The sequence below is a fragment of the Canis aureus genome, chromosome 21 (genome assembly GCF_053574225.1).
Source record: "Canis aureus isolate CA01 chromosome 21, VMU_Caureus_v.1.0, whole genome shotgun sequence".
NCBI classification, from domain to species: Eukaryota; Metazoa; Chordata; class Mammalia; order Carnivora; family Canidae; genus Canis; species Canis aureus.
This window is the reverse complement of record NC_135631.1, coordinates 40,876,602-40,901,405: the sequence shown is the minus strand read 5'-3', so window position 1 is coordinate 40,901,405 and position 24,804 is coordinate 40,876,602. Positions and strand designations below refer to the sequence as shown.

Genomic DNA, 24,804 nt, shown 5'->3' with positions numbered 1-24,804 from the left:
CACCCAACAAAAATCTTATTAAACCTTCAAGGATCATTAAAGTACTATGCTTTCTTGGAAGCCTTCTCAACTTCTCAATGTAAACTTTTTTTCTATATAACTAGCTTTGAGGTCTTTAAGCAGATCAACCTCCTGAGGGCAGTTCTCTCAACTATAAACAAAACTTTGGCCAGGTTACCTAAAAAAACTATCCCAGCTATAAAGCCTGTTTCACATTAATTTCTTAACTTCCCAAAGAATGTATTACATATTTTTAAGCGACTAGTTTACATTTTGACCCATTATTTTGAATTAGCTATTAGATGCTTAGCTTCCGGGCAGCTCGGGTGGCTCAGCAGTTTAGCGCCACCTTCAGCCCAGGATGTGGACCTGGAGACCTGGGATCGAGTCCCATGTCGGGTTCCCTGCATGGAGCCTGCTTCTCCCTCTGCCTGTGTCTGTGCCTCTCTGTGTCTCTCATGAATATATAAATAAAATCTTAAAAAAAAAAATAGATGCTTAGCTTCCAAAACTGGATCGTCTACTTTACCCTATACCAAGAACTGAGATATTTATGTTTTATCTATCAATGCCTAGAATGGTTTAGGCTTAGATACTACCTAAATTAGTCTTGATTAAATCACATTTTTCCTTAGCCTAACACATTCAATGCCCACCTCCCCTTTTAGATGAACAGAAATAAATCTTAAAATACCTGCCACTGAAGGAAAACTGATTTCCTTTTGGAACTTTTTTGGTTCTTTATAATTTTTTCTTTCACTTATCACATTTTTTAAAGATTTTATTTATTTAGTCATGAAAGACACACAGAGAGAGACAGAGACTCAGGCAGAGGGAGAAGCAGGCTCCATGCAGGGAGCCCGATATGGGACTTGATCCTGGGACTGTGGGATCACGTCCCAGGCCAAAGGCAGGCACTCAACCGCTGAGCCACCCAGGCATCCCGTCTCTTACTACTTATAAAATGTGGTGTCTCTCAAGGCTCAATCCTCTCCATTATTAGTCTCCAACAACCTTGGATTTCACCATTCATTCCAGTTTGATTTCCAATTCCTAGCCATCTACAGGACATGTATCTACTCAAGTATCTCCCATCCCTGCAAAAATCAAATGTTCAAACTGAATCTCTTCCATATACTTTCCATTCCATTTGTTAGTACCCCACCCTCCCAGTTCTCTTTTTAATCCTTGTTTTCCAGTCCTCTATTACATTTGCTCACCTAGCCTTTTGTGCCTCCCCAGTGTTTCAGATTCCTTCTAAGTTTCCAAGCCCCGCCCCAACATCTTCGTCATCTAAATAATTTCCAATAATCATTAACACTTCCAGTTTGTCACCATTCGTCCAAACAATGGACAAAATCTTGCATGTTTTTCAGCACTTCTTCCCCAGCTTATAGGGCAACTATTCTAGTAATCAAAAATGTAAAAAAACAAAAACTCATATTTATCTATTTAATGTATTTACTGAGCATATACTATGTTCTGGATACTGCTATATGTGCTAGAGAATGAGCAGTAAACAAAATTAAGTTGCCCTTAAGGCCCGTTTAATGAGCTAGGGCAATCTAACATAAATCAAAGGTATCTCAGATTAGCTTTAAGTAATTGCCTTTGATAATGATTTGTATATTCTCATTACTTAGCCAAAAATTAGTACTTTATAAGGATCAATAGAGAGCTATGATTTTTTCAAATGACCTGAATTCAAATTCTAGATCACTCTCTCTCTCTTTTTTTAAGAGAACAAATGAACAAATGGCAGTGGGGGTGGGGAGGAATCTTAAGCAGGTTCTACACAGCGCAGAGCCTGATTCAGGGCTCTATCTCACAACCCTGAGATCATGACCAGAGCTGAAATCAAGAGTCTGATGCTTAACTAACTGAACCAGCCAGGCGCCCCTTGATCAGTCACTCTTTAACTATGTGATCCTGAGTCTCCCCAGGCCTCTTATGAAAAATGAGTAATATGGGCAGCTTGGCTGGCTCAGTGGTTTAGCACCACCTTCAGCCCAGGGCGTGATCGAGTCCCATGTTGGGCTCCTTGCATGGAGCCTGCTTCTCCCTCTGCCTGTCTCTCTGTGCCTCTCATGAATAAATAAAATCTTAAAAAAAAAAAAAAAAAAGAGGGCAGCCCCGGTGGCGCAGCGGTTTGGCGCCGCCTGCAGCCTGGGGTGTGATCCTGGAGACCTGGGATCGAGTCCCACATCGGGCTCTCTGTGTGGAGCCTGCTTCTCCCTCTGCCTGTGTCTCTGCCTCTCTCTCTCTGTGTCTATGACTAAATAAATAAAATCTTTTAAAAAAAAAAAAAGAGTAAAATATCTACCTTGCAGAGTTAGTTATCAACGTTAGTGCCTTCTCTTTTAGAATTAAAGGCATTAAGTTCCTATTATTCAATCCAATGATAATTTACTCAATCCCAGTCACAAAACTGTTGACCACCGAAGCCACTTAGTGAAAAAACAAGCAGCTCTATTATTGTCAGTATCTGAAAAGATCTTAAAATTTCACATTTAAAATACTTACTATGAAAATCTTAAGTCCAAAAAAAGAGTAATTTCTAAGTATTCAACAAACCACAAAATCAACAAGAGACAAGCAGAATGAGTAAGAAAAAATACTTGCTGTGTTTAAACCATTTATTTCTACATTTCCCCAATCCTTTTAATCCCAAGACTTACAGTAGTCAATGATCAACTTGTTCCTCTTCATTTGTTAATATAAATAGAGAAACAAAATCAAAAACCTGGGAAGAAAAGGACCAGTGCATAACAACTAGAGAGCTGAAGCTTAGGGGAAAAAAAAATGTCCATGCATCTCACTCCCAAAAACGAATTATGCAATTAGTAGATCTAAGCCTCCATTAAGAAAATTACTCAGATATGCAGACTTTACTAACTTATTACATGTCTCATTCAAGCTTTTAGAGTAGCCTGTCTTGAGCAGGCATATAATCACTGAGAAACCATACAATAAAGGAAAAAATTGAAATCACCTATGAAGTTGGTTAGATACAAGTGCTATTATTGACTAGTATTTTTGCTATGAGATAGGCTACATCTACTTTCACTTTCCAACTTAATTTTAAAGACCTGTCTTTCCAGAGAGAAAACATTATGTACATACATAAATAAAAAACAATCAACATGGGGACACCTGGGTGGCTCAGTGGTTGAGCATCTGCCTTCGGTCCAGGGCATGACCCTGGAGTCCCAGGATCGAGTACCACATCGGGGTCCCTGCATGCAGCCTGCTTCTCCCTCTGCCTGTGTCTCTGCCTCTCTCTGTCTCTCATGAATAAATAAATGAAATCTTAAAAAAAAAAAAAATCAACATGTACTAAGCTGACTGGCCACCCTTATAAAACTCATTGGTACCCGAAAAAATTGCTGTGTAAAGTTAGGGGCTAAACTAGAAGTACTGCTCTCAAAATCCTTAATGAACCATTTACTTCAGGATATAAGAAGCATCAAATTTAAACTCCCTGTGAGAGTTTAGGCTATACCAGCAGACTCCTTTTAAATCTCCTTTTAAATCATTCTGGATTAATTTAAATGATAAATAAGATATTCTCAAAGTAATTACACAATAAAAGAACTTTTGTCCTTTGGCACAATACCAAGTCCATAAGATTTGCCAGTTTTTACTTGGAATTCAAAAATCAAAAAGCTACTACATTAGTGTATAATTAATAGGTTATTACTAACATATAGCAACCATGTTCCAATATATCAAACAATTACAGGCTAAAATTTGAAAACCACACAAACTGATCCCAGGGTTATTAGCCAACACAATTATCAGTTACTTCCCTTAGGAAATATGTGCAAGATCAGCAAGCCAAAATTAGTAGCTACCATAATGCTTTCACACAGAGGGCGTTCAACATTTCACTAAATGAATTTAGTTTCACTAAATGAATCTAGTTTACAACATTAATTGTTAGAAGAGTCCAAAGAAAAGTAGAATTCAAATCTCACAAGATAATAAAGGTTATTGGATCTTGATAGATCAATGCATGTATTTAATTCCACAAATATTTGAAATCTGTCATTCCATCTAGATAGAACCCTATAAAACCCAGTGGATAAATCACAGATTCTGAAATAGCATTTTAATTATTTTTATTTGGTGTATGTGTGTGCAGTGCATGTGTGCTGTCTAGCACTGGGCTTCATCGAGGGTAACTGGAATTGAGGAATGTATTAGTTTCCTAAGGATGCTGCAACACATGACCACCAAACAACAATTCTAGAGACCGAAGTCTGAAATCAAGATGTCAGCATAAAAGAGCATTTTAAGATTTCCAAGATACAAAACAAAACAAACAAACAAACAAAAACTAAACAAAACAAAAAACAACTACTAAATATAGGATTCATCACTTTTTGGATTGAAAAAAAAAATCTGCATTTATATATATATATATATATATAAAAACAAAACTCGAAATTTGTGAGTTCATCAAAATCAGATAATGTGGAGAATCACTTAAAAATTATATATATCTTATGGGCAGCTCAGGTGGCTCAGCGGTTTAGCGCCGCCTTCGGCCCAAGGTGTGATCCTGGAGACCTGGGATTGAGTCCCAGGTCAGGCTCCCTGCATGGAGCCTGCTTCTCCCTCTGCCTCAGTCTGTTCCTCCCCCCTTCCCCCACCTCTCCCTCTCCCTCAATGTCTCTCGTGAATAAATAAATAAAATCTTTTTTAAAAATATTTAAAAATTATATACATCTTAAACATTGTATTTTTAATTTAAAGTACCATTCAGCAATATTTTAGCATCAGGCCAAAATGTTCTCTTTGAACATGGCTCCCCTACTTGGAATTTTGGGTTCTCATTCTTGTATAAACCACATCTGTTGATGCATTGCCTACAGTTTTTGGTTTTAGATTATTTCAAAGCAAGAAATTACTTAGATATCTGTGGAGCAATGTGAATGCAGACTTCCTTCTAGAGTTGTATTTGTATTATTTTCTCCCATTTTCTTTTAGTTACCTTACCCACACCTAACAACTTTCTTTAGCAATTACTGTGTTTTTAACAAGTTTTCCAAAGTAGTTAATTTAGTTTTCATTTAATTAATTCTCTCTTCACCCTCATTTATCATTGGTTTATGTTATATTTAATAATATAAACACAAGTACAATGGGATTAGTGAATTTGGGAACAAACATGACTCTTATGAGCAATTAGTGGAAGCAGCACAGAGTAGTACATCATTCAACATGCAATTGGTATAAATTATTTTTTTAAGATGTATTTATCATTTTAAAAGATTTTATTTATTTATTCAGGAGAAACACAGAAAGAGGCAGAGACATAGGAGGAGGGAAAAGCAGGCTCCCTGCGAGGAGCCTGATGCAGGACTCAACCCCAGGACCCCAGGATCACAACCTGAGCCAAAGGCAGACGCTCAACCAACTGAGCCACCCAGGCGCCCCAAGATTTATTTGTTTTACAGAGAGAGAGCATGAGCAGGAGGGGGACAGGGAGAGGGAGAGAAACTCAAGTAGACTCCATGCTGAGTGGAGCCCAAGGCAGGGCTCCATCTCAGTACCCTGAGATCATGACCTGAACTGAAACCAAGAGTCAGACACCTAACCGACTATGCCACCCAGGCACCCCTGGCAGTAATATTTTTTAAATGAAGGTTAAAGAATCTTCTACAGTATCTACATAAAATGCTTCAGGAAAAATACTATATATGAATATATAAATAAGCCATAAATAGTGATCACCACAGCACATGAGAGACAATAGCAATGGAGTCAGAAACTCACTTTTTTCCAGAAACAGCTACAACACAAACAGCTGAAGAGCTTACTAAGAATTATACTTGTATCAACTCACTGAATTCTCAAAACAACTCTGTAAAATAGGCTCTATTATTATCTCAGTTTTGCAGATCAAGAAACTAAAGCACCAAAAGATAAGCAACTTGCCCAAGATCATGAGGCAACACAATCTGGTTTATGATTCTAGTTTCTACTATTAAGCCTGTGCAATATTGCCTCTATTGTTTTGAGCTCTTTTAACAACCATATATCACCAATTTTATAATCTTAAGAATTGGGGCGGATAATAAATAATCATGTACCAGTCTGTCATTCCCCAAAGCAGATTTTTTAGTAGCTCTCCCATAAAGTCCATTATCTTTTATCCTGGCATTCAAGGCTCACCACAACTTGATCACAATTTGTACTGCTAAATTCCAATCCAAGACTTTTATGCAAATAACACGTGGATTCTGGAAACCAATAGATCGTCCCAAATTTGGATGTACAAAAACACAAAACCTAGAGAGTTTGTCACATGACACTGCACAAAAACTAGTATTCCTTCATTCAGAGAATCTAAAAATAGTGGCCTGACTTCTCAAGAGGACAGTCATCATGGTTTCTTGGAAAAGTTTAAAGTATCAAGAATTATGACCTAAATTTTAATCCTCGATCAACCACTATTTAACTATATGACCTAGGGAAAATTATTTAATCTCCCTGGAATTTGGTCTATTTGTAAAATAAAAGGGAAGAGGTAGAACAGTGTAAAAATCAGCAGAGACTAGTAAGTAACTAAAATGCAAATTCAAGGCTCCACTAGATGTGATTAAGTAGGTCTAGAATGGGGCCCAAGAATGTTTGTTTTAGTAAGCACTCCATGTAAATAATACATGTGGTCCCTGGGCCAAAATGAAAAATATTTAACTAAAACATCTCACAAGTCCATTCTAACTGTAGTTTCTTAACTTCAGTCAATAGGATGCTACTTTACATATCCAGGACACAGGCTGTGGCCTAAAAAGAAAGTACTTAAATTCATCATGGTATTTGTTTTAGCACCTCTCACTCTGTACTTTTTGAAGACAATAGAATATTTTTTAGTAGTGCTACAAACTGAACTTTCATTCTATTAAGAAACAAATACAGTTGATTGAAATGTATTTTTTTTTTAAGATTTTATTTATTTATTCACAAGAGACACAGAAAGATACACACACAGGCAGAGACACGCGCAGAGGGAGAAGCAGGCTCCATGCAGGGAGCCCGAGGTGGGACTCAATCCCTCAATCCCGGGTCTCCAGGATCACACCCTGGGCCAAAGGCGGCGCTAAACTGCTGAGCCACCGGGGCTGCCCTGAAATGAATTTTAAATCACAATTAAGCACCTACAAGATGCTAAGATGCAGGTGTATCATCTTATTAATCCTATTTTGAAATATGACCTTAAATTTCTCAGAAGGAAAGTTTAAGTTTTAGAGAATATAACCTCCACTCTGCAAGTATTCACAAAGTCTCAGAATTTTCTTCTCCCAATTTTCTTTGAAAATTTCTGGGATCCCTGGGTGGTGCAGCGGTTTAGCGCCCGCCTTTGGCCCAGGGTGCGATCCTGGAGACCCGGGATTGAATCCCACGTCAGGCTCCTGGTGCATGGAGCCTGCTTCTCCCTCTGCCTGTGTGTGTCTCTGCCTCTCTCACTCTCTCTCTCTCTCTGTGACTATCATAAATAAATAAAAATTAAAAAAAAAAAAATGTCCAAAGAAATTAGTAATTTTCATTCCACATGTTACCGAGGGTTTAAATCAGTAAAATATTCAAATTATCATCCAAATTCACTACCAACATTTTGCTGTCACTAAAAGGAAACATGCCAGACTGATAAAAGTATCATTATAATGTAACTAAAGTCTGAATAAGTATTTTCCATTTCTTGTCCTCCTGAACTTTTCTACAAGTATTGTATTTGTTCCAAAAATCACAGACCACTTTGTTCTAAGAGTTAGAAATGTTTGATGCTCTGCTGTATTAAATGAACCATCTGACCAACTCTTTTTAAAAGAGCAAACTTCTATTTATGCTTAAAAAAAACTGATCTCAATAATTTCAGGAAAAAATAGTTTTCTTCAAAATAATTCTTTAAGGATTTTTTAATGGAAAAGGGGAATAACATCATAATTAAAATACATATTTTCAGTCTTGTCTTAGAAATCAAAATGGTAGCATTAGCAGCAAATCATAAACCTAAACAAACTGTAACTCAAGACTCATTTAGCAATAATTCTAAAAATGAAATGAGGAATTGGAACACCATAATTTAAAAAAATAATTATTATTTAATTATAATTTTAAAAAATAATAATTTAACAACCTATTTATTTTCTGTATTCTGAATTTCAAATTAGACCAGCATTCAGGAAGCTATTTTAAATCCCCTTTGTGCAGAAAACTGACACTATCCAAATTATCTACACTTTCCTTCCTTTTTTTTTTTTTTTTTTTTTAGCTGTTGTGATTACAAAAGCGATCCATATGTCTCACAGGAAAACCAGAAGAGAAAAAAAATTCCCACAATTCCAATTACCCAGACACAAATCATTGCTAAAAAGTTTGGTGCATGTGCAGCCACATAGTAAAAATTTATTCAGGCAAGAATCATCAATAGACACTAACTCTAGGCAAGTCTGACAGGGAACAGAATATTTACACAATCTCAAAAATACCTTCCCACAAATTACTTAATGGCAAAAAGAGAAACAGTAACTATACAATGGAGAAGCTACTCCACATCTTAACCAAGTAATCAAAATGAACATACTGGTAAAAGGCAAACAAACATTAAGTGCCTCCAGATGATTAAAAACAAAACAAAACACATATTGCTTAATTAGTATTCCAGAAAAAAAGGCAAAATCTGAATCTAATCATGAAGAAACCTTAGATAAACCCAACAGAGGGGCACTGTTTAATGCTAGCATGCCAATGCCATGAAAGACAAAGAGATCTGAGCACTAAATGCAATCTCTGATCCTGAATTTGGCGATTGCACCAGAAAGAAAGTGCTAATAAGGGGCATAATTGGGACAGCTGATGAAAATGGAATATGGACAATAGACTAGATAAAAAGTATTACCTCACTGCTAAATTTCCTGAATTTAACCACTGTTTAGTTAAGACACTTGATCTCAGGAAATGCATACTTAATAGAAGACGGCATCCTATATGCAATGTATTCTCAAATAGTTAACTTTTTACATGTACAGAGAAAATAATAAAGCAAATGTGACAATGTAAAAAATCAGGGGATCTGATTAAAGGGTTTAATGGAAGTGTTACACTGTTCATGTAACTTCTGTAAGTGAAACTATTTTAAAATAAAAAATTAAAACAAAAAAACCTTAGTTATTTGGCAGTTATTCCTCAACATATATGCATGTTTACATATAATATTTATATTTTTAAAATTAAAAAGTGGAATCATCAGTTTGATACTAATTATTTAGTTTCAGAGGCCCTCTCAAGTACATCTGAACATCCCTGAAAAAAAGGCAATTGTTTTACGATGAATTAAGTATCCTTCCTTTGCTCTCTATCCAAGCAAACCACCCCCACACCATAAATACCCACTCTACCACCATCTCCTTAACCAGTCACAGCTAATTAAAGGGATCAAGATGGAGAACAGTGGCTTACACCTTGCCAATTCCTGTGAGGTCTAACTGTACTTTCTTCAAAAAAGTTCTCCAAGATTTCCCTACAGTCTTATAACAAATATTTTACTTAAGCTAGTTGGAGCTGATTTCTGTACCTTGCATCCAAACAAACCCTGAAACAGCAGGCTTTTGAGAAGTAGAAATAAACAGTGCAAGGGGAACAGTAGCTACTTAATCTTTTGCCTGTGCTTGAAAAATATGGTTTTCCTGGGAGCTTAATGGTAAGATGTAATAAAGCTGTGTCAATTCAGCCAATTATGCAGCTTCATTTAAAGAGAAGCAGCAGAAAAGCAAATACTTGAAAAGGAGCAATCTTATTTTTCTCAAGAAGAGCTACTATGTACCAGATTAAGCTCAGAACCCCATCAATTTATAGCTAATGAAGCAGTCTCAACCTTTGAGTCAGTCACATCAAGGATCTTCCCATCTCTTGCCACATTATTGAAGAGAAAATGGGATTTCAGATTCCTGAAACTTGTCTTTTTTTTTTTTAAACTTGTCTTTCTTTAAAACAACATACAAAAACAAAAACAAAAAAAAAAGAGGAATTTAAGAAATCTCTCTGTAAAAATGGAAAATAGAAACTATTATATTTCATTATTAGTCTGTCAAATAAGAAAAAATATTAGGAGAGTAATCTCTCTCATATAGTCTTCTGATATGTAAACTTTTGAAAAAACAAAACTGTTTCCCTGATAATATCCTAATACTTAATTCTTTTCACCACATTCCTTACTCTCTGCTAAAAACAATGGACACTAGACTTTACCTTATTCTTAAACCAGTGAGAAAAATGGGAAAATATATTTAATCTTTAAACTTACTTAACTGAAATAAATTATAGTAAATTAAAATAAATTATAGTAAATTCAGTTCAAGTCTTTAAGTAAAAATTATGTTTTAAATATCTTTTTGAAAACGAAAGTCAAAATAGATTTAAACATTAAAATTTTTTCTGGTCTCAGATAGAATGTTAGACAACATAATTCTGTGAACTTGAACTTTAAAATTATCTTATGAACACCACAAACCAAAACTATCTCAATCCTACTGTTCCATTACTTAACTTTATGCCACAGGCTCAGACCTTAGACGCTGCAACCACGTTAGCTATAACATAGATGTGATTACTCAATGTTCTTTCTCAATTATAAGCTTGAAGACCAAGATGTTTATTCCTTTGGATTAACTCTAAATTAAGCAAACATCTAAGAGTTGCTAGAAAATTATCTCTCTCTTCCAAATGTACAACTAAAATAAAGCTGCACAAATTTTGTTCCTTAGGTCCGGTCTTAAACCCAGATTTCACATTTAAGACTTTAAATGCAAAAATGCAAAAATAAACATTTTAACTACAAATAATGGCCAAGTAGTTGATTTTTCAATGAATTACTATATTATAGGTTATTTATGCATCAAAAGCCGTAGTATGTTTTGATGGCATCTTAATTCAACACATCAAAAAAGAATTCTGATTGACCTGTTGCACTGAAAAGTCCAAGATCCCAAACAGCTTAAATAGTCCTTGTAAATAATCAAATCAGATTTTCCAATAAAGCTGGAAAGTTCATCTAACAATACAAAAATGGCTTTCCTAAAACTATCTAAAAATAAAATTTGATGTATGAGCTATGAAGAAAAAGGAACTGATTTCATATTAAGTGAAAATATTTATCAAGTGAAATATAAGACCCAACTATTTTCTTGACTCTGACTTACGTAAAAAACACTAGTTGCTAATGGTTAATCAAAACATCCCATATTCTTAAAGATACAAATAACACCTAATTAACTTACCCTTAGTCACCACCATTTGATTTTTAATGCAGCACTTAGCATGAGTGCGTACAATAACAAAAAAATTCCTTTGGTTAATTCCTACCTCTCTATAAAATACTGTTTAATTGCAATAGCAAGATTTTTAGTTAATTACTCTTACTTCAAATTTGGTGCGCTAAAAAATATTGCTCTTCCACATTAAGTTTTTAAGTAATACATATTATCCTTCTAATGTTAAAAAAAAAAAAAATAAGAGGGATCCCTGGGTGGCGCAGCGGTTTGGCGCCTGCCTTTGGCCCAGGGAGCGATCCTGGAGACCCGGGATCGAATCCCACGTCGGGCTCCCTGCATGGAGCCTGCTTCTCCCTCTGCCTGTGTCTCTGCCTCTCTCTCTCTTTGTGTGACTATCATGAATAAATAAATAAAATCTTTAAAAATAAAAAAAATAAAAATAAAAAAAAATAAGGCTCTTCCCAACATCTGTAGATTACAAAAAAGACAGTAAAAGAGACAGTATGCCACTCCAATTTTAAACTCAGCCTAAGAGCTAACATTTATACAGCAACATCTGAAATAGTATCCTTGCTATTTTGCCAGGCAACACAAAAGAGTAATTTTACCATAAAGTAAAAATAATTCCATAGTCCACATTAAAAATTCTTCCTTAGGGCAGCCCGGGTGGCTCAGCGGTTTAGCGCCGCCTTCAGCCCAGGGCCTGATCCTGGAGACCCTGGATGAGTCCCATGTCAGGCTCCCTGCATGGAGCCTGCTTCTTCTTCTGCCTGTGTCTCTGCCTCTCTCTCTCTCTCTCTCTCTCTCTCCTCTGTGTATTCTCATGAATAAATAAACAAAATCTTTTTTAAAAAAATTTCTCCCTGAATACAAGTATTAAACATTTATTCTAACGTATGACAAGGAACAGTCCCTAATCACCCTGAATATTTGAGATATGTTTGCTTAAATGAAAGCTTTAAATTCAAATAATTGAGCTCCTACTCTCTTCTGTGAATAAATCTTTTGGAGATGAAAGCTAATTACACACTATGAAAATATTTCTTAAAAAAATAAACACAGTATCTTTAACAAAAATTCCATACTAATATTTCTTTAGCTGGTTTTGATAGCTCTTCTAAGAAGTCCTTTTGGTTTTCTCCACTTTAAACATTCAATGATAGCACACATTTAAGCCCCAGTATTAACTTCCAGAAAAGCATAACTGTTGGGATTTACGTAACACACTTTTAAAAATAAAACCATAGGGGATCCCTGGGTGGCTCAGCGGTTTGGCGCTGCCTTCGGCCCAGGGCATGATCCTGGAGTCCCAGGATCGAGTCCCACGTCAGGCTCCCTGCATGGAGCCTGCTTCTCCCTCTGTGTCTCTGCCTCTCTCTCTCTCTCTCTCTCTCTGTGTCTCTCATGAATAAAAAAACAAAATCTTTAAAAAAATAAAAAATAAAAATAAAAATAAAACCATAGGTGTAAGGGTTTGATGCATGAAAATGGGTACATTATTCTTAGACATAAGAAACCAATTTAAGAAGTTAGACTTTCACTAAGACCACTAAGGTATGTCCCGACTTTTTAAACGGTTTTCCTCACTTCCTCATTTTATATCCAAGAAGTCCTATAACTTACTGTGGTATACATGGTAAAAATTCTCTGACTCAAGGCTGTAAGACAGACAAGCCAAAATTGTGAAAGAGTTTTTAGAGATCTAAAGAGTTGAAGGGAAATGGAGGAGCTCTGCAAAGGTTCTAAACTTAAATTGAGATCAAAGGGACCCTATAACGTACACTGACAACAAAAGGGAAGTATGATCAAAATATAGTCTCTAAAAATAAAATCTGCTCTCCAATTACATTATGATTTCCTACAAATCCACTTAAACAGATAAACACCTAATCTCTCAAAACTCAGCTACCCTAAGAACAAAGGCCATTTGACTAGTTTCCCCCCAAGAGACCTACTGCTTCAAAACTCAGAGAATAAAAAATCATGCCTAAGTTTTTAATAAATTTTCCTCTACAATTCTAAACACAGATAGTCAATGGAGTATAAATTAACAAAAACCAAACACTGGCAGTAGTTGTTATTTATAAGTAACCATTTAAAATAAAATACAATATACTTAAAACAAGCAAACAAAATCCAACAAAGCAAGGAAGCAGACCAATATGAAGAAAACTACTAGTATGAAGGCGGCTTTTCTTATAATTTCTAACTTGGTTTTGTTTATTTGAAGCCAAATAAATTCAAATGCTTTGTGTGTCTAGACCTGCCCAAGGTCACTATCAAGGAAAAAAACAATGGGTGTAGACAGTGTTCCCTCCCATGGCTGCATAAACCAAATTTTCCTAAGAACATACTGATTTCCTACATTAGATACTCAGTTAACTAAGTACCAACCTTCCGAACCACAGATCTTAACCACATAGTCTATAAAACGCACAATCTTTATACAGCAGTTATGGATCTAGACTTATATGATCACTCAGAGCATACTACAAATGAGTATTGACCAGAAATCCCTACACAAACACCTACTACCCACGAACATTTCATTTTATAATAAAATATTTCAAAGATTCTAAGGTTGTATGCTCAGTCTTCCATGATGAAACTCTCTAGTTATTCCTCCAATTATTTTGTGTAACAGAAACTTAACTAGCTCATATATGATCTTCTTGATTCTCTTATTCCATTGTAAATATTAGAGCAGATTTTTCAGTGGAATAAAAGAATCATGAAAGGGTGTATACTCTTGAACCTTTTTAAACAACTCCTGGATTGAAAGGCACTCATCTTTCAGTTATTCCACATCAGAATGATCATTAAACGTCATTAATGGCCCACTGCTCAGTTCAGGCCAAAAAGATCAACCTCCCACCAGAGAGATGAATTCTAATCATTCCCACTTTTCAAAAAATATTGTTAAATGACACCATTTAATTTTCTGCCTCAATCTATTAGATTCTGAGATTAGCATAAAATAGCTTCAAGACCGTGTACTATGGTATGGTGTTTAAAGTTATTAAAACAGCTAAGTTCCACATCCCAAAATAGGTAAATGGGCATGGGGTGGGGGGTGCTCAAGAACTAAAGCCTTACTTTTCTACTTACATAATTATGACACCATGGTATAAAACAATTTTTAAAAGGCAGCAAAGTGTGGAGCTGCACTTCATGAAATATACAAACTTAGAAAATTCTTAAGGAATGCTCAAATACAAGAGAAAAATGGATGCAAAATATAATAGTGAAAAGAACAAGCATCTCCACACCCAGTGAAGTAACAGGTTTAGGCTTGTTTGTACAGCTCCCTAAAAATTAATCTGAAAGAGTACAAAAACCAGAACTCACAAAATTGGTCAAGAGGTAGACGGGAAACATTTCACTCTAAACTAAAACATCTAGTCACACAAAATGTTACACTTATATACTTACTAAACCTTTTTAACTTACTTTAGCACAGTGAATAAAAAGCACCTGGGACTAAACCAAGTAAAAACTATTTCTTACCCTTAATATTTTCTTTTATGTTTAAGAGCACCTACCCTCACCACTGAAATTTCTAAGACTACCTGAGTGTTTTTATTTTTATTTTTTATTTTTGAAAGTAGTATCATTTTCTTTGCCTCTCAGGGGAAAAAAAAAATCAACAAAATTAATCAACACAAGCATTGTAATTTGCAGTAAAATCAACACATTTTTGTAAACTATTTGGGGAAGAAAAACAGCACAGTCTTTTCATGTAAACATAATAAGCCTGTAATATGCTGCAGACAAACGCACTGCATGGGGTGTGGAGGACCCGAGCTGATTAGATTACCACAACATCAGCCTGGGGCCGCCATTTTTAGAATCTGTAAAGGACAAAAGAGGGAAATTTCACTTTTTACTTCCCTTCTAGGAAAATAAAGGGAAAAAATGGGGCTATTTCCCAATCAGGTATTGATGTCTCCAGCCTAGAGTTGAATGCACCTCACTTAATTCTCTCCAAGGTCTCCAGAACTCCAACACCTTACGTTATTCACATCTCTAAAGGAGGGGAAATAGGAGGAAAAAAAAAAAAAAAATCCCGGGGTTTACTCCAAAGCGAACTCTAGCGATTTCTCTTTGACTTTAAATTGTATCATTCTTAAGACAGACTCTAGCCAGAACGGATCTGCACGGAACTGAGGCCAGTGGAAGAGAGCACTCCGGATTGTTTTTTCTCTCTCCCCCCCTCCCCCGTTTAGCACAGTGAACCGTTTGTTTCTCTCCTGTATCTGCTGCCACAGTGTTTGTGCCAATCCCTTGGTCAAAATAAGCTTTTCTGAAATGTGCCATATTGTGGATTCTAAGCCTCCGGTACGGTAAAGGACGGCGATAATGCCAGAGGAGTGGGGGAGGAGACTGAGAAGGCTGGGTACTGGGGTGACCACCTCAGGGGCGGGTTTACCCTCTCCCGGGGAGGATGAGGAGCTGTCTCGTTCTCCCACAAAGGGAGATAGAGACCCAGGGCGTCCTTTTAACCCCCTTCGTATTTACCAGAATGTTACACCGGAGACTGCCGGTCCATTAAGGGAAGAAGAAGAAAATGGGGCCTGCACGGCTTCCCAGCACCTGAACGAGATGCGGTCGAGGAAAGGGAGGGCTGGCAGCTCCTGGGACCGCTCCGACACAAACCCCGCTAACAGTCACAAGCCTCCCTCCTCACCCAGGCGGCCCTAACCCGCTGCCAATGAGGAGTGCGCCCCCTCCCTAACTCCCACTCTCAAGGGGGTTTAACTGCCAGTTTCCCCTTTCCCCAACCCCAAAACCCGCCATAATGCTCCCTTTCTAGGGACAGGGGAGAGGAAAGGACAAATGCGATCCAAACAAGCGACGTCTTGCCCCAACCCAGACACCTGAGAGTCAACGTCGACTCCCCCACCCCCGCCCCCCCAAAAAAGGATAAAAATGGGAAAGCCCCCTCCCCTCTGGACCACGCGTCCCTCCACCCCGCAAACCCCAAGAACTCCCCCAAGGAGGCGACAGGCACTGACCTGTGATGTTCACACACCAGACACCCGAACCCCGTTATCTGCTCGACCCTCAAGTAGTCTCTCCACACCTCCGCGAGCAGACGACCCCCCGACAGCAGCCACTGCGGACACAGGACCCGGCTCCACACACCCCCTCCCCAAACAGCAGCGCGCAGCCTCTTCACCAGCAACCCAGGAGTCGGGGAGGGGGCCCCCAGACAGTCAGCAGGAGCGCAGAGGCGACGGCAAGGCTGCTCAGAGTGTCTGTACCCTCTCTGTCGCCGCTCCCGAACTCAGGCACGGTCTCCGACTCGGCCCCCTGCGCCCGCTCAGTGTCACTGCCTCTCGCTCTGGGAAAATGGCGGCGACGGCGGCGGCGGCCGCGGCGGCGGCGGCGGCGGCGGCCGCGGCGGCGGCGGCAAGTGCACGGGGCCCGCCCGCCCCGCTCCGCAGGGGCAGAGGGGGAGGGGACGAAGCTGCCCGCCGCCATTTTGCTTGTGGGCTGCCGCCCGCCGTGGCCTCTTCCACAGAGGCTCGAAGATGGCCAACTGGAGGCGGAGAGCGGGCAGAAGCTCCGTCTTTTTCACAACAGATGCATTCGACAAGTCACCGAAGGTTTGGGGAAGTTGCGGTGTTTGGTGGGGTTGGTTCTTGACCCCCTTTCCCTGAGCGGCCCTCCAGTCTAGGGATCGGCGAGCTCGGGCACGCCACCCCTGGGCGGAAGGATAAGGAAGGACCGGGGGCCCCGGGAACGAGCGCCCCCCGCCATCCCCCTCCTAAAGCGATGCACCCTCTCCCACTCCCCAAGCCACCTCAGCCTCAGCCCCCCTCCCCCTCCCCAGTCTGGCCTCCGGCGCTGGGTGAACTCGGTTGGGTGTCACTCGACGCCCACTAGGGGCTGAGGAGGCTCCAGTGCGCAGACTCCGGGCACCGGATAAAAGCGGAGCTGGAGCGTCCAGCGCCGTCTCGATGGAGGAGCGAGAAACGGAAGAGGTCGGGGGGAGAAGCAGCAGGAAAAGTACAGCCACCGTCAGCGCCGCTTTCCTGCCACCGTGTATCGGGGTAAAAAGCTGCCGTTGCCGTCGGTGCAGTTGCCGTCGCCGCCTCCTACTTCTTTTGGCCCCGGGGAAGGACTTCCCCGCCGGCGGGACATGTGCGGGGTGGGGAGCGGGAGTTCCTTTATGTGGCGGGGATTAAACGAGGGAGGGACAGAGAGAAGGTGATCTCGAAGAAGGAAGGGGGAAGGCCAAAGAATAAAACAAGGGTTTCCCCCCACTAAAATGACACGGTGATTCCGGTTCTTGTTTTCGGGGTCTTTTCACCCGAAATGGCGGTTTCCGTCTTCTCGCTCCGCAGGGACCCGGGGCGCTTGGTAAGCGGAGTGGGGAGAGGCAGAGGCGGTCCTCGCAGCCAATCGGTGCCTGAGGTGTTCCGACGGGCGCGTCGTGATTGGCTGGCGATGACCTCATGCTGCAGCAGCGGGTGGGGCCAGAGCCGTCGGGGGAGGCTGTTGCAAAGGCAGTGAGGGAGAAGTGACGATGGCGATCGTTGCTGCCGCGGCCGATATGGAACCCAAGCAGTGGCGAAGAGAATCTCAAGGCTCTTCCCTGAGTATTTCCTCCTGTCCCTGCGCGAGGTGAGGGCCCCGGCTCGGCCTCTGCGAAACTTTGGGGCGCTGGCGCGGACGAGGAGAGACAATTCCTCCCCATGACTTTTGTAACTGCGTCAGGGCAAGATGGCGCTGGGTCTCCTTGGGGCGCGGGGGGAGAGGCACGTCCACCGCCGCCGCAGCGCATGTGACCGGGCTGCATTCCTGTGGGGTTTGGCTCCGACCCAGGCTGGGGCGGGGGAGGGGAAAGGGCTTGGGCGGAGGAGACTGTGGTGCGGTCGGCGTTGGCGGCCTGAAGAGGAAGAGATGACTGTTGGCGAGCGCTTCCCCTCCCCCATACAGCTCGCAGCTGCGGCTCCCGGGGGAAAGCCCCTGGAGGGAGGCTGTTGGTGGAGGAGAAGGTCCGGTGCCCTATTTTCTTATCTACCTTTCTCCTTGCGAAGTACTTACGTAAGGTGGCAGATTCCTAATGTGGGAGTCGCCATCAACTGTGAGCCCCTGAGGGCCGCTGGCCTGAGCGAAAGAGCGAGGCTAGCTGGGCCACAACGTCAAGAAGTATCAGTTATTTTCCGGGAAAACGTAAAGTTGCTCGGATACCAGTAGACAAATACTTAACTAAATTTGGAAGCAAGTGTAAAAGGTGTAAATAACACCCAGGAACATTTAAAATTTCCTGAGAGTTAGAAGAAACCAAGGAATATGCCTTCGGAATTTTGAGGACCCTTTTCCTTTTCAGGCTTTCTGTTCTTCCGTCTGTGCTTCTCATATCCTCCCATCTGTATATTCTACAAGAAATGTGTAATCTTAGTGGATATGCTTTTCTTTTTTATTTAGGCGTGGTTAGTAATAACAGAATAAAAGCTGTTAGTGTTGTAATCTGTTTGAAGTTCTAAGGATGTTTTCAATATTTTTGTTTCTCTGTCGCCCTCTTAACTATGGTTTTTAAAAATAAAAGACGAAATGCTCACGCTCGGTAAATGTTATTCCTTAAGATTCCTGCACCGTTATGAAGCCTACCTCTTTAAATCACTTATGTAGAGCTATGAACTGGAGTTTTAATTTTTGAAATATTGCTAGTTGCAGGTCTTTAGTTCAGAAGTTTTTAAGTAGACTATATCCGTAGATTTATTAAGAAAGTACTGGTTTTGTTTTTGGTTATTCCCAGTTGACCAAACAAGCATAGTAGCCATTCTGATGAAAATTTAATAGGCTTCTCCCCTTGGGTGGTGTTGAGAGCAGGGAGTTACACACAACAAAGACATTTGCACCGAAACCTGTTTTACTTTTTGACAGAACACATCTTGTGCTAGGAGGAAATGTTTGCTGGATCTAAAAGATGGGTTGAACTTGGGTCAGGGTTATGTTATTTCCTTTAGTGTCAGTTGTAGACTTGAGAGTTTGAAAACACAATTTTTTAATTCACTTGTTTATATTTAAACCCCTGCTAGTTTTTGTGTCTTTTTTAGTGCAGTAATATGAATGAACTGAAAAGGCTGTAATTAAACTGTAAATGTGAAATAGATTTTAGAGTTCAAAGTTTGTGTTTGTCCAATGTGAATATAAACTGGGCATTTTGTCTATAAGAACTCTTGAATAACTCCAAGGATGTAGAAGTTGTGTCTCCTGTATTCTCATAGCAACTTTTTTTTTAAGATTTTATTTTTTATTCATGACAGAGACACACGGAGAGAGGCAGAGACATAGGAAAAGGGAGAAGCAGGCTTCTCACAGGGAGCCAGATATGGGACTCAGTCCTGGACTTTGGAATCACTCCCTGAGCTGAAGGCAGATGCTCAACCACTGAGCGACCAGGGAGTCCCTAAAGTCAGAGTTTTAAGGTAATTTTCAGTTACCTTAGCTTCACTTTGCCTTAATAAGAAAGAGAAGCCATTTTTCAAGCTAATAGCCTTATTTTTTGTCTTTTTCATCAGCATGCCCTCATTATGCCTAATTCCCAAATCTTGAACTCTAGTTTTTCTTTGGCCACACTCCTGTTGTATTTTAAATGCTACTTGCAATTATTTCTTTACTATCTTCTTGTGTTGTATGTTCTCTCTGGGCAATTTCATTTGTACTTCTTACTGCCCAATAAACTCTAAATTTTCATCCTTAACACATCCAGTGTTAAGGTACACAGGGGGGCCCACAGGCTTCCCGTACTGCCATAAAATTCTGAGCTTGGTACTAGATTCCAAAGAATTTTGTTCACCCATTCCTTCAGGTTTCTTCTGCTTCTCATGTTTCATTATTTGAATAAACCATACCCGAGCCTTTTTCTTTTTTTTTTTTCTTTTTTTGTTCAAATCATCATTTCTTGTACAGTTGGAAGTTTTACAACTGGCTTTAGGTGCATTTAGGTGTATTCCCCTAATAGAACGCATACTGAGTGCTGTTTCATACTTGTGCATCTTTGTCCACACCACCTGAAGTACTTCTACTCCTGGATAACTTGAGACTTTGCCTCCTGAAACTCTTCAAATCCTTACTCCCAAGTCATATGAGCCATTCTTTATGTTAATGACAGCCCAGTGCCTGACCCTTGGTTAGCATCCAGGTGTACCAAGTTTTTTGGTTTCTTTGAGGTGGATAACACTCTACTAATAAACTGTGCAGTGCAAACTGGTAAAACCTAGTTTTCACACTTTTGACCACCAGGGTTTGAAGAGGAAATGAAGGATTAGGGAGGCTCACAGGCAAGGTTTCTTCCCCTTTGATTTATAAGAGAGGGGATGGGGATATTTCTGCCTCCAGAAAGGTAGGAAGGAAAACACTGGCCTCATTTTTCAAAATCCATACTTCTCAAATCTAAAGAACATTTACCTGCAAACCTGTATAAACACCAGCGATTATTTGGGTTCCTAATTCCTTGATGAGTTTGGGGCTTCTCAAGGTATATTTACTATTGCTTGCTCGTACTAGAGGACCCAATTTGCTGTGCCCTTCAGTTTGGTTTTTATCTTTTTTTTTTTTTTAACTGTCCTTTATAAGTGTCCGTGTGCCAGCCTCTGGTAGCTACGTATGTTTTATATATCATGAAGTTGGCACTCCTGTAATAGGGCTTATTAAAATTGCATGTAAAATGAAGTTCCTCAATAAGAATTCGAAGAGTCAGATTTGAGCTTTAAAACAAACATTGGTGATTTTTTTTTTTTTTTGTCTTACTGTGAAAAGCTTTTTAGGGTATTTTTGAATAGTGATTATCTTTCATAGCTCAAGTTCTAAAGAAAATACTTGAACCTACATGGGACTTTCACTGGATTTTATTTTTATATGGTTTTTCTTCTGCCTCACCCCCACTTTAATGATCTAAGTGTAGAACAAAAAGATGTTGAAAATTGAACTTAATATACCTTAAAATGTTATGGTTAAAGAGACACCACCTGATTAGTTATTCCTGAAAAGTGAATTTAGTGTTATCTTTTTCTTGCTTGGCAAGGTGTTAATTCCGTTGTTAACACTAAATTTGAAATTCGTTTTTGCAAATAGTACTCAAACTTGCCAAGGTTGTGGATACCTTGAGTCAATTTGATTGGTTTTCTTAAGAAAGAGAGGTTTATTCTTGAGTGTTCAAAAAACATTTTTAAATTTAACTGCTTTCTGCTATTCAGAAAGATCAGGCCTTGGGGTGCCTGGGTGGCTCGGTCAGTGGAGTGTTGTTGATGGATTCCAGCTCTTGGGTTCAGCTTGGGTTATGATCTCGGGGTAGTAGGATGGAGCCCTGTCCTCATCAGGGTCCACACTCAATGGGGAGTCTACTTGAGATTCTTCCTCTTCCTCTGCCCCTCCCCTTGTGTGAGAGCTTGCATACTCTTTCTCAAATAAAATACATCTTTAAAAAAAGATCGAAGGCACCTGGGTGTTTCAGTTAAGTGTCTGCCTTCACCTGAGGTCTCTCAGTTTTTTAAAGAAAAAAAGCTATACTCTCCCTGATAATTGTTCATGTTTGTTTGTTTGTTTAAGATTTTATTTATTTATTCATGAAAGACACAGAGAGAGTGAGAGAGAGGCAGAGACAGAGGCAGAGGGAGAAGCAGGCTCCATGCAAGGAGCCCGACGTGGGACTCGATCCCAGGTCCCCAGGATCAGGCCCTGGGCTGAAGGCAGCGCTAAACCGCTGAGCCACCGGGGCTGCCCTAATTGTTCATGTTGAAACATCTTTTAAGTATGGAGTTTTATTTGGAAAATAGAGAAACTAATAGTATTCTCCTTCCATCTGAATGAGGCAAATAGGAAGCTAGCAAAAGCCTGCAGAGCCCACTGTTCTGTTCTCTGGAATGATTTAACAGTAGATGCAGAAAATGGGCTCTTTAATATTCAGTGTGAACTGTAAACTTTAGTATCAAATGTAAGAATGGAGCCAGTGAAGAAAATACTGAGAAACCTGTTGGATGTCCTTTCTTTGCTTAGAATGAGTGGTAATTTACAGAATAAAATTTCTGAGTGTACCTAGTTTCCCAACTCTGCTTATTCTATGGAGAGCTTGTGATTGTGTTTGCTTTCTCTTTTTTTTTTTTTTTTTTAAGATTATTTATTTACGACAGACAGAGAGAGAGGCAGAGACACAGACAGGGAGAAGCAGGCTCCGTGTAGGGAGCCTGATGTGGGACTCTATCCCTGGTCTCCAGGATCACACCCCCAGGCAGAAAGCGGCACTAAACCGCTGGGGGGCCACCAGGGCTGCCCTTGTGTTGGCTTTCTTTTTTTTTTTTTTCTTTTTTTTTTTTTTTTCTTTTTTATTTATTTGTGATAGTCATCACAGAGAGAGAGAGAGAGGCAGAGACACAGGCAGAGGGAGAAGTAGGCTCCATGCACCGGGAGCCCGATGTGGGATTCGATCCTGGGTCAAAGGCGCTAAACCGCTGCGCCACCCAGGGATCCCTTGTGTTTGCTTTCTTAAAGAAAAATATCTTACGCCGTTTTCCCTTCATTGTTTCTGTTTGCCACAGGCATTGAAGAATGTAGAATTTATCTTGTATTTCTTTTTTTTTTTCTTTTTTTTTTTTTTAAGATTTTATTTATTCATGAGAGACAGAAAGGCTGAGACATAGGCTGAGGGAGAAGCAGGCTCCATGCAGGGAGCCTGATACAGGAATCTCTCCCAGGACCCCAGGATCAGTACCTGAGCCAAAGGCAGATGCTCAGCCACAGAGCCACCCAGGCATCCCTTATCTTGTATTTCTTATAAAAATTGGATTTGGGGGTTTTTGTTTGTTCCTGTTATAACCAGACCACAAAACAGTCCTGTCTTTTTGAGGGACAGTATGTACCTTCACTGAACAACTATCTCTTAAATAGTACTGGTCCTGATAAATTGGTTATCAACCTACAGTAAATGATATTTCATGCAACTGAAAAAAATTGAGTTAAATTATATAGAAACTTACTCTGAGAGATTATGTCACTTTAATATGCCTTATTCTCAAAGGTATTTTTAAAAGTGCCCCTTCCAAAATGTATTGATATTTGTGTCTCAAATATAAAATTGTAATCTGGTTTTCCGGCTCTGATTGCTTTGTTCTTGAGACAGTTTGGAACTCCAGCTCTAATTTGAATAAAGTAATTGGCATTTCTACCATATTTAAGACACACAAGACATGGGACGCCTGGGTGGCTCAGCGGTTGATCATCTGCCCTTGGCTCAAGTCATGATCCCGGAGTCCGGGGACTGAGTCCCGCATCGGATATGGAGCCTGCTTCTCTGTCTCTCATGAATAAATAAATAAATCTTAAAAAGAAAAAAGAAAAAAAAAGACATAATTCCCAGCCCTTAGGTTTTCAGTTAGTTCGGCAATATAAACTGCTTGGTAATTAGAACTTTTGAAGCATTTATATATAAATGTTTACTTGTTAGTTTCTCCCAACCTCTAGTTTTTTTTTTTTTTTAAGATTTTATTTGTTCATGAGAGACAGGAGAAGGCAGAGACACACAGGCAGAGGGAGAAGCAGGCTCAATGCAGGGAACCTGAGGTGAGACTTGATCCTGGGTCTCCAGGATCAACGCCCCGGGCTAAAGGCGGCACTAAACCACTAAGCCGCCGGAGCTCCCCCCAACCTTTATTTTACCTTTTTAAATTTAGCTCAAGTTTTAATACCATATTTTTTTGTAAAGATCGGTTTGATGCTAACCGTTAACATCACAGAAAGATTATTGGTTAATAAGTGAGGATATAACAAATGGAATTAAGGATTTTGATCCTAGTTTAGTGAGAGTGGAGTGGAGTTGTTGGGAAGTCTTTAAGCACTCAAAATCTTTAATTGCTAGTGAATCCCCTCGCCTCCAAAAAGGAATGCTGAGCGCCCAGAAATCTATTTGATACTATTGTATATACTTTATCTCGGTTAGGTGCTTATCTCACCTGAGGTTCCCAGAGCAGTAACTTTGACACCATTCTCTCTGACCTCACCAAAGTTTATATTCCTTGTCCTAGTTAACACTGTCTGAATGAACACTTAGTTTTAAGCTGAGACACAGGACAGTGAGATATATTAGGACTTGTTTTAAATCTTACCTACCTTTAACCTTAGGGGAAGGGACTGATACTTAAAAGCCTTTAATAATGTAAATGGAGGAAGAGCCTGAATGAGAGTAGGAGTAGGGATCCCTGGGTGGCGCAGCGGTTTGGAGCCTGCCTTTGGCCCAGGGCGCGATCCTGGGTGATCCTGGAGACCCGGGATGGAATCCCACATCGGGCCCCCGGTGCATGGAGCCTGCTTCTCCCTCTACCTATGTCTCTGCCTCTCTCTCTCTCTCTCTGTGACTATCATAAATAAATAAAATATTTTTTAAAAAAAGAATAGGAGTAAAATAAGGAGGTGGTATATAAGACTTAAACATCCATGCTGGTTGCCTGGATCTGGAGTGAAAAAAAGAACTGACTTTAGAAAAATAATTGTTTTAAATTTATTAAGTTTTCAAAGATAG

At 39.8% G+C, this 24,804-nt stretch overlaps 3 protein-coding genes across 6 annotated transcripts in view; 2 read left to right on the top strand and 1 right to left on the bottom strand.

Moving 5' to 3' along the window:
* The window catches only part of KMT2E (lysine methyltransferase 2E (inactive)), a 93,217-nt gene extending 76,546 nt beyond the window's left edge, over positions 1 to 16,671 (bottom strand). For all 4 annotated transcript variants that reach the window (XM_077863967.1, XM_077863966.1, XM_077863969.1 and 1 more), the window contains exon 1: positions 16,295 to 16,671. The gene's annotated coding sequence lies outside the window, so the exon portion shown is untranslated. The remainder of the gene's footprint in view (positions 1 to 16,294) is intronic.
* Positions 16,672 to 16,718: 47 nt separating this feature from the next.
* On the top strand, positions 16,719 to 18,849 carry LOC144292948 (uncharacterized). Its single transcript, XM_077863991.1, has 3 exons — positions 16,719 to 16,888; positions 17,169 to 17,335; positions 17,630 to 18,849. The coding sequence occupies exons 1-3, from the start codon at positions 16,814 to 16,816 to the stop codon at positions 17,796 to 17,798; spliced, it is 411 nt and encodes a 136-aa protein (XP_077720117.1). The 5' UTR covers positions 16,719 to 16,813; the 3' UTR covers positions 17,799 to 18,849.
* Positions 17,812 to 24,804, top strand: part of LOC144292067 (uncharacterized) — a 30,965-nt gene continuing 23,972 nt past the window's right edge. Inside the window, exons 1-2 of the mRNA XM_077861786.1 lie at positions 17,812 to 17,909; positions 18,326 to 18,461. Of these exons, the coding sequence (XP_077717912.1) occupies positions 17,812 to 17,909; positions 18,326 to 18,461 (234 nt within the window). The remainder of the gene's footprint in view (positions 17,910 to 18,325; positions 18,462 to 24,804) is intronic.